This window comes from Camelus dromedarius, chromosome 26 (genome assembly GCF_036321535.1).
Source record: "Camelus dromedarius isolate mCamDro1 chromosome 26, mCamDro1.pat, whole genome shotgun sequence".
In the NCBI taxonomy this organism is placed as follows: Eukaryota; Metazoa; Chordata; class Mammalia; order Artiodactyla; family Camelidae; genus Camelus; species Camelus dromedarius.
In genome coordinates, this window is record NC_087461.1 from 19,495,165 (window position 1) to 19,505,060 (window position 9,896).

Sequence of the window (9,896 nt, forward strand, 5' to 3'; positions counted from 1 at the left end):
GGTTTCCACTTAACCTTCCAGTTTAGGACTGTCCAACAGAAATAAAACACAAGCCACACCCATAATGTAATGTTTTCTAAAAGCAATATTTTAAAAAGGTAAAAAGAAATAGGTGATATTCATTCTAAAATGTTATACTTAAGTCAGTAAGCTCAAACACTGTCCCTCCAGCATGTGGCCCCAAAATGCTTCCAGGCTTCCACCACCCTGGAGAGCTCCTTCCATCAATTGTGAATTCCCCAGCTTGGTCATGGCTCACCTAAAACGGGGACCCATTTGGTTCTTGCCTGTTGCAAACGGTACCACTCATTGGTCTCCTCCCTGGCAATGCAGTTGGTGGGGGTAAGAGTTGTGTGAGATTTGCAGTAGGGGTGGGGACGTGATTCATGGCAAATCATGGAAGACTTGCATCCTTGGAACTTAGTTCATACAAAAGAGCATCTGTTATTTTTTTAAAGAGAAACACCAGCCAACTCTAAACCTTTTTTTCTTCTTTGGGATTTTAAAATGTAAATTTTATTTGGCTTTTTCTTCATTCTTCATTATATGTTCAGTTGTCATTATTTAATTTAATGTAAAACTTGTAAATGGTGCTAAATTGGCAGTCGTTGACGCTGAAAGCTGTTGTCTTCAGAACAGGGGTCAACGTGGTAGATGACCCTGCACTGCCATCCTGTCATGGCACCAACCAAGACCTCTTTTGGGAAGACTCAGCCCTAATTTCCTGTGAGGTACTTTTTCATAGAACCTCCTTCTTAGGCAGTGGGCTTCCCCGTGGAACATCCAACTTTTCCCAGGAATGTTGAGGATGCCAGGCAACCAGTGGCCTAAGGATAAATCCCACTACTTCATGGACCCCTGTGACATTCATGTTTGTCGTGACAGCGAGTGGAAAATATAAAGTGTGTAGCTGAAAACCAGCGGCATTTCTCCCAAGGTGAAAGGTGCCATGTTCCAGCATTTGGGCTAGATTTCTAGACACCGGTCTTGGAGATCTCTCTGTATTGACCCAGCTTTGCCACATTCTCCTCTCTGGTTCTTCCACTTTATGTATCTCTTGCTATTATTTTTAAACCTTCCTCAGAAGGAAAATAGTTAAGGGATGAGAAGGTTCAGTTCAGAGACGTGTAAGCTCAGCCTGTCCACCACATGAGGGACCGGTCCTGGCATAGCAGGACAGGGATGGAGCCAGACGGGCAGCTGCCTGGGCAGCCTCTCTCAGCTAGGCCCCTGTGAGTTGATTCCCAGGGTGGTTGCGGCCACCCGGGACCCTGAGAGTAACACCAGGCACTGGCAGTTCTGTCCTGATGCCTTGTAACCAGTTCTCCCTCCCTCTGGGTCCCTCCTGCCTGGGCATGTGTTCCATTTGGGTGGGAGTTCTGTATCTTCCCACACGTCATCACCAGGTCCCCAGTGTTCCTTAATGGCTCTGAAGGTTCTGGTCTCTTCTGTCCACATGTTCTCCTCCCGCATGACCAGCTGCTCCTATGGACTCCTTTCTGCACATGTGACAGTGTTTTCCACGGCTCCCCACTGGCTCACTCACGCTCCTTGGAAGCTCCCCACCTAATAAAAGTGTCTGGCCTGGGCTTCCACGGTCACTGTTCACCTGTGGGGCTTGCTGACCTGACGCTCCTGGCCAGTTCGCCTGCTGCTTAAGGAAAGGTCATTCACCCTGTCCATCCCTGTGAAGTAGGATGTGATTATAAAGAGCAGTTTTTAAATAGCTTGGACAGTGCTCTCTTCTTCCCTGGGAATGTGTGCAAATGAAAGCCTCGTCCTTAGGAAAAACTTTCTTTGGCTACTTATGTGTTTATAACTTGCAGCTTATTCATGCTTTTCTTTTTGGTATAAAGAATAAATGTATGTATTTTGGTATCTCTTAGTACCTATTTTGCTACTGATTTTCCCTATTAGTGCTTTTCAAAGGTGCTTTTCAATCTAAGTGTGCTTTACATTTGCTTCTGCATGTTTGGAAAGTCTACGTTAGATAAACTTGACTATTCATTTTTTTCTTTTGTAGTTTGTTTTTTGTTTTGTTTTGTTTTGCCTGTTGCTTGTTTGGAGGCTTGTCTTTTTTCTGACCTCCCTGACTTTTGATGTGGTCCTTCTTAAAAATATTTTTAATGAGTCTTATTTTTCATAGTATGAGTCCTACAGATTTACTACTAATTTGTATTGCCCATGACAGGTACACTGAAGTCCCAGAATTACTAGGTTGATTTTTTTTTGGTAATTTTAGCTATTTTTGAGGTCAAATAATTATTTCTTTAAATATCTTGTTAATACAAGTATTTCTAGATGCCTCTTCAGTGTTGCGCTTCTTAGCTGGTGGGAAGAAAAGGAGAGTGAATACTAATGATATGGGGGTCTTTTGAGGGGGTGACAAAACCTTCTAAAGCTGACTGTGGTGGTGGTCACAACTCTGTACAGACACTAGCAGCCATTTAACTGTATATTTTAAACAAGTGGGTTGTATGATATATGAACTATATCTTAACAAAGCTGGTCTGTTTCTAAAGTCCTCCCTACTTGCTCTTGTGCTACTCAGGGAACGATAGCAAACTCGCTGACTTGTGTCCAGATGCACAAATGGGCTGAGAAGATAGCCATGATGCTGATGCAGAGGGGGCACCTGCAGGACGGGGACCACGTTGCTCTGGTCTACCAGTCCCGTAAGAAGCAGGCACCTACTGGTGCTGGGTGCCGCTGCCGTGTTAGCACCAGAAGTGGGCGCTGGCTCCTGCCTGGCTCCCTGTGTCTGCTCACTGCCAGTTGGGACTGTGCTGCTTGCTGTATGACTGGTAATGGGGGCACAAATAAAGCAGTGATTTTACACAGATTTTTCTATCTAAATTTGTTCTACTCGATATTTGAGGGAGTTCATTTAATCTGTAGTTCAGAGTTGAGTAATCCTTAGAGAAACGACAGCAAGTAGCTTCTTGGCTGCTTTGGTATCTTGTGCCTAAAAAGAAAGGACTGAGCGGAAGTTGTCCCCACAGTTTAACAGACCCGTGAGGGTGAGGAAAGAGTCTGTTAAAGGTCACCATTACCTGTGAGCTGTCTGGCTTTTTCCAGGATGGTAGTTCTGCTGACGGGCATGACAGCCATTAAACAGCTTGATTTGTTTCAAGTGAGAACTTTTGCTTTCCCCCCGTGTAGGAATAGACCTCATCGCAGCGTTTTATGGCTGCCTGTACGCAGGGTGTGTGCCAATAACTGTCCGTCCTCCACACCCGCAGAACATCGCAACCACGCTGCCTACGGTGAAGATGATCGTGGAGGTAACGTGGCCTGCATGTGGGCCTGCAGATCACAGCCTGGGCTCTCACGGCAGGGCCAGGTGCGGGTGTGGGGTCGTATGAGAGCCTGCAGTCACAGCTCCTTCCCTCAAGGAGCTCACCATCTAGTTCTGTGAGCAAGGCTGAGACTTGTGCCTGGAAGTGAGGACTAGCGGGCAGCTTTGCCACGATGCTGCCTAATCGAGGCAGCTCCCCAGACAGGGCATCCCTGTGGGTGCTGGGAGCTTCCCCACCAGACCCAAGGAACAAACCTAACCAAACCAGGTGGAGAAGTCATACGTTTTAGAAAGTTCTTTGCTCAAGATTTAGAAGTGTCCTGTGCCTTTTTGAAAGTACAGATTTGTTTTAATTTTTTTGGCCTGGGGAAGTTTAAGAGTGTTAGATGTTTTTCCCCTTGAAGGAGGAACCACGAGGGACATCACAAGCGGATTCTTCTTTGTAGTTGTGTGGGAGGAACTTCGTGGCCATTACTCCCCATAAAAAGTGTTGAGGGTGTACGTGGAAATGTGTCACTTCTGGTGGGACAGAGCTGGCGGTGAGAGCAGTGAGTGTGGGTGCTGCTTTCTGAGTGTGGACACTGCTCAGGTCTGGGAACCGCAGGGGCTCGGCCCTCACCAGCCCTGGTCGTGTGCTTGGTGGTCCAGCTCCTGGCCACGTGCACCTCTGGTGGCCGACACCAGCCCCTGTGCAGCAGCTGTGTGCCAGGCTGAGCCCCCTCCAAGCTGCCCGGCCTCCAACTGGAGCTCACACCCACCCCGCCCTTTACCCCCACCTCTCTGCTCTTTGCTCTCTGACCCTCAGGTGAGCCGCTCTGCCTGTTTGATGACAACACAACTGATCTGTAAATTGTTGCAGTCCAGGGAGGCAGCTGCAGCCACAGATGTCAGGGCATGGCCCCATATACTGGACACAGTTTGGTCCTCAAACTAGCCCATTTGTTTGTTTGCTTAAATGATTTTCTGTTAAGTCAGAAATGCTAACAGCTTTGTTTTACTCTCCAGATGATTTGCCAAAGAAGTGGCCCACCCAGATCTACAAACCTTCCAACCCAGACATGCTAGCCTATCTTGATTTTAGTGTGTCCACAACTGGGATGCTAGCTGGAGTGAAGGTGAGAAATGAAGTCTGCATCACGTGTAGTTAGCAGACCACACGGTGATGGTCAGTTTTCATTCTTACACACATGGGGCTCTGGTGGGGCCTGGCAGTGAGATACGCAGAGAGGCACACTTGTGTGTTTTGTTCAAGCCATAAAATGCATGACTGTTTCAGTAGTTAGCGAGGCTGACTGGTTCCTTCTAAATGCTCCGACTGCTTTGTATGTGAACACAGCCTCACTAGCCCCTGATAAAAAAACTGCTTATGTTTTTCTTTCTTGCTATTCTCAAATCCCGCTATTCTGTCTATTATGAAACTCTGTACGCTTGAAGTTCTGGCCTTTTTAACATGGGTCTCATGGTAACTTGCCAGGATGCTGCTCGTTGCAGCCACAGTGATCCTTCTTCCTGCTGAAGATGGAGCCCACTGTGTGTGCCACCAGAACTAGGGCCCTGACAACTCAGGTGATGTCCTTGTCAAGGGACCATTAACAAGTTCTCTGCCCTCAGGAAGCCCTTCCCCTATTACCCACCTCCGAGTTCTGACTGCTGAGTTTGCATAATTTTCCTCATTTAGTTCTCTTACTTCATTGACTTTTCCCCAATTTTTAAATTGCTGCAAAATACCCATAACATAAATTTACCACTTAACCCACTTAAGTGAACTGTTCAGTGGTACTAAATACGTTCAGAATTCTGCACTGCTGTCACCACCACTCATTCCCACAAGTCATTTCATCTTATGAAGCTGAATCTCTTTCCCACTAAACACTGACTCTCCCTCAGTGACATCCGCTCTGTTTTTTGTCTCTGTTTTTGATTGTTCTGGGCACCATACATATGTGGACTCGTACATGTCTTCTCACATCTGGTTTACTTCACTGAGTGTGGTATCTTCAAGGTTCATCCACATTGAAGTATATATCAGAATTCCTTTTTAAGGCTTGAGTTCCTATTTCATGGTACATATTGACCACATTTTGCTTATCCGCTCATCCATCAATGGACGTTTGAGTTGCTTTCACATTTTAGCTGTTGTGAGTGATGCTGCTGTGAACATGGGTGCACAGACGTCTCTTCGAGACCTTGCCAACAGTTCGTTTACATAGATTCCCAGAAATGGAGTTGTTGGGTCATATGGTAATTATATTTTTAATTTGGTGGGGGGGAATTGCCATACTGTTTCTCACTGTAGCTGTCCCATTTTACTGCCTCACCAACAGTGCACAGTTGCAATTTCTCCACATCCTTGTCAACACTTTTATTTTTGATTGTTTTTTTTAGTAGTAGTCATCTTAATGGATGTGAAATAGCATCACATTGTGGTTTTGATTTGCATTTCACTGAAGATTGGTGATGCTGAGCATCCTTTCATGTGATTACTTGCCATTTGTATCTTTTCTTTGAGAAATTTCTATTCAAGTCCTTTGCCATTTTGAATGCATTGTTTTCTTGTTGAGTTTTAGAAATTCCCCATGTATTATGGGCATTACTCCCTTGTCAGATAATCGATTTACAAGCATGCCTGCAGGATGTCCTAGTGCTTCCCCAAGTCTGCTTCTGGAGCACGCTCCTGCTCACGGCAGCTAGTGTGAGCTGATGTGTGCCCCAGGCGTGGGCACTCCATGCCAGCCAAAGCAGGACTGTGCTGGCAGGGAAACCTGTTGAAAGCATCACAGACACATCCTTAAAATAAATACCCTGGCCTCAGCCCTGACTCCTCCACCTGCTCTCAGGGATGTATCTGCTCTCAGTGTCTCCTTCAGAGCACAGTGTTAGAGTTTGTTGTTTTGGGCTTTTGGAAAACTAATTCTTTATCCAAGTACAAGGCTGTAGGGGTTTCTCTTACTAAAAGATTCTGGAAAGGCATTCCAGCTTGGGCTCTGAGTTTGTGGTAGGTCCAAGACTGGAATGAGCTCAGTGATCCACATTCACCTTTCCTAGTTGCTTTTTTCTTAACCTGTTAGCTTTCTGGTCACTACATTGAAATCCTTGCCCCTGAGAGCCCAGACACCTCTGAGCCCCACCCCTGGGGGGTGAAGATGGCCCTCTGTTGTCTCTGTCCTGGTGCTCGCTGGCCCTGCCATTGTCAGGTCTCCCAACTTCCCACTAGATGGCAAGCTCCTGAGGGCAGAGGCCATGTTCTCCTTTCCACATCCCAGTCACTGACCCGGTGCCCGACGCACACAAGTGCTCTGGAAGCATGTTAGTGCCTGCTGAGCTGAGCTGGAGCTCATTTCTCAAGCTGTGAGTGGCACCTGCACCGAGCAGGGTTCACTGAAAGTCTGTTTCAGATGCTGATCTGAGAACGTGGGTCGTTTTGGCAGTTGGGATCTTACTGACTCCTCCTGATGCTGCAGGCAGGAGGTTGGAGGAATGTTTGATAAACCTAGCCTCATTTCTTCTTTAAACAAGTGTTGTGGCTTTGAAAGCAAACTAAAAAGAACTGCTCACGTGTTAGATTGTAGAGTAATTTTACATTTCCTTGTATGAACTCAGTAAAATATCTATGATGAAGCCGTCTTCTGGGCAAGGCTTCGCACAGCGACCCGACAGGCGAGGATGCAAGTCTCCCCGCAGCTCTGGGTCTCTCTTCTCTTTCCCTGCAGTGGCTGGTGAGCGCTCTCCCATGCCTGTGGCTGGACTTCCCGGGACTCTGTGCTGCTCCACCCTGGTCCCTTCCGCAGCCCAGCCCTGGGGGGCGCGCATGCCGCACTGGCCGGGAGCATGTTCAGGACCGTGAACTTGTACTGCCTTTACTCTCCTCCTCTCCCCGGATCCTACTGACTAGAAAGCCTCTGTGAGAAAGTTGGTTTCATTGGCTCCATTTTACAGTACTTTAACAGAATTCCCATCACATACTCACTGTAGTAGGACTGGTTCTTGGGATTGGAGACGCTCTTTCCTGTGGCTTCATGGAGAGGGAGTGAGGTTGGGTCTTGCTGCCATCAGATGGCCAGCACATCTCAGTGCACAGGCGTGTGTGGTCTGCAGCAGACCTTTACCTTTTGAGCCTTGTTTCCTGATCCTTGAGACGGGAGTTGGACATGCAGTGTGCTCTGCTGGCGCCCCTTTGGCACAGCGGGTGCAGTGCTGGTGGGCTGCGGAGAGGGATGCAAATGCTCGTGCACCCCCAACTTCATGGGGTGCAGGGGGCATTGCAGCAGGACCTGCCACTCAAGTGCAAGACATCCTCACTTCGCTTCCTAGAATTTCTAGGTGCCAGGGGACCCGGAAGGTTTGCTTGTGGTTTGCTGGTTGAAAGTGAGAAGACTAATGAGAACGTCAGCAGCCCACTCTCTGCTAACAGAGCCAAAGCTTGGCCACAGCTGCCCTCTGTTCTGGAGTCACCTGTGGGCATTGGACGCCAGGTCCTGTGCACTTGATGTGGCCCGTTCTGTTCCAGGTGTCCCTGGGTGGGTGTCTGTGCACTAATGCGGCCTTGCTGTCTTGCAGATGTCACACGCAGCCACCTGTGCCTTCTGCCATTCCATTAAGCTGCAGTGTGAGCTCTACCCCTCTAGGGAAGTGGCCATCTGCTTGGACCCTTACTGTGGACTCGGGCTTGTGCTCTGCTGCCTCTGCAGATGAGTTTCCTCTTGCGGGTCTTTACAGTGATAAACACACCACACACCCTTTTCCATACCACTTGTGGAGGAATGCTAGTGTCTGGGGAGGGCCACCGCCTGCAGGAGGGGCTGCTTGCAACGGGGCCTCCCCTCAGCCCTGCTCCCAGGGTGCCAGGGAATGCTGGCTGTGGTCTCCACGTTCTCTGTGGAGCTGCTGAAGCCAGCAGAGATGCAGTCTGCACCCATTCCCAGAAGCTGTCTGTGGGGAATCCATCAGGAGATATTTCATCAAAAATACAAATAGCCAATAATTACTTGAAAAGATGCTTAACGCTTACTAGGAAAGGCAGATTAAAACCAGTGAGATACCACTTCACGCCCACTGAAGGCTGTAACCAAAAAGACGAAAAATAATGAAGTCAGAGGACTCAAATTCCACGCTTTCAAGACTACACTGTAAAGCATGGTACCCAGGGGTGTGCAGAAACTGCAATTCTCACACATTGTCATGGGAATATAAAATAGTGAAACCACAGTTTAGCATGTCCTTAAAAATTAAACAAATCTACCACATGGCCAAAAAGTTCCTCTCCTGGGTATCTACCAAAGAGAAGGGAAAACGTATGTCCGTAAAGGCTAGAGGCTTGAAATTTTAATAACAGCCTTCATTTAAAAAAAAAAAAAAAAAAAAAGGAAACAATCCAAATATCCACCAGCTGGTGAAGGGGTTTGTCATACCCACACAGTGGGATTCAGCTACAGCATGGATGGACTTCAGAAGCACTGTGCCACTTGAAGCACGTATATGATTGAATCGCATGGTGCCGTTGAGGGAAATGTTCAGAAAAGGCAGATCCGTAGAGATGGAGAGCAGGCCGGCTGACTGGCCAGAGCTGAACGCGGGGCTGACTGCAGGGAATCGAGGCGCACCTTAGGGGGATGGAGTGTTTCACAGCTGCATTGCAGTGGCTGTGGGGACCAAGTTCTTTCAGTTCTCTACTGAAAATAGGCAGGTTTATGTTACGCAGATTACATCTAAGTAAAAGAACTTTTAAAAAGAAAACACCTTTCCTTGGAGTAGCTGGAGTGCCTGGTGCCAACACGAGCCTGCCAGTTCAGGGGGCCGACCCACGTGACCCTCAGGGTGACGTGCCATCATGAGTCGTACGACTGCCTTGCTCAGGGTGCCCAAGCTGTGGTAGTACCTGTTTTTGTATGTTTTATCAGGCTAACACTCTGAAATCACTGAATTGTTACAAATATGCAAATTTATGTTAGTTATCAAAATGTCTTTTTTTCTCTGTCTCCTGGTCAACCGTGTTTTATTTCTCTTTTTCCATCTAGACTTTATTCCTCAGAACAGTGCAGAGAGCCCAGAAATAGACCCATGTGTGAATAGTCAACTGGTCTTTATAGAAGCTCAAAGGCAGTACAGTGGAACAAAGATGATCTTGTCAACACGCGTTGCTGGAACAACTGAACATCCACATGCAAAAAAATGAATCTAGACACAGATGTTACAGCCTTCACAAATGTCAACTCAGAATGGACCATAGACCTGAATGTGAAGCATGAAGCTATGCAGCTCCTGGAAGGTCACCTAGGAGAGGTCTCAGCGAGCTTGGGCTCAGCAGTGCCCTTTTAGACACTACACCAAAGGCATGGCCCACGGAAGAAGGAGCTGGCAGGCCGGACGTCGCTAAAATGACACATTTCTGCGCAAGACCCTGTTGAGAGAACAGAAAGGCAGGCCACAGCCTGGAGAAAGCGTTTCCAAAGCGCTCTTTAAATTATTTTACTGCTTTTGAAGTTAAGAGCTAAATTAGGATAGCTCAGGTTCCAGAAAGTCACAGGAGATACTCTTCACTGTGTACAGCCTGCGGTTAAGTGGGGGGATGTTCATTGCCAAGAGATCAATATTGGTTAAT

At 47.5% G+C, this 9,896-nt stretch overlaps 1 protein-coding gene across 1 annotated transcript in view; it reads left to right on the forward strand.

The window, feature by feature from the left end:
- The window catches only part of LOC116150580 (disco-interacting protein 2 homolog C), a 32,355-nt gene extending 24,365 nt beyond the window's left edge, over nt 1-7,990 (forward strand). Inside the window, 5 exon segments of the mRNA XM_031444871.2 lie at nt 2,552-2,675; nt 3,163-3,284; nt 4,104-4,212; nt 4,301-4,413; nt 7,856-7,990. Coding sequence (XP_031300731.2) covers nt 2,552-2,675; nt 3,163-3,284; nt 4,104-4,212; nt 4,301-4,413; nt 7,856-7,990 — 603 coding nt within the window.
- The last annotated feature ends 1,906 nt before the right edge of the window (nt 7,991-9,896 follow it).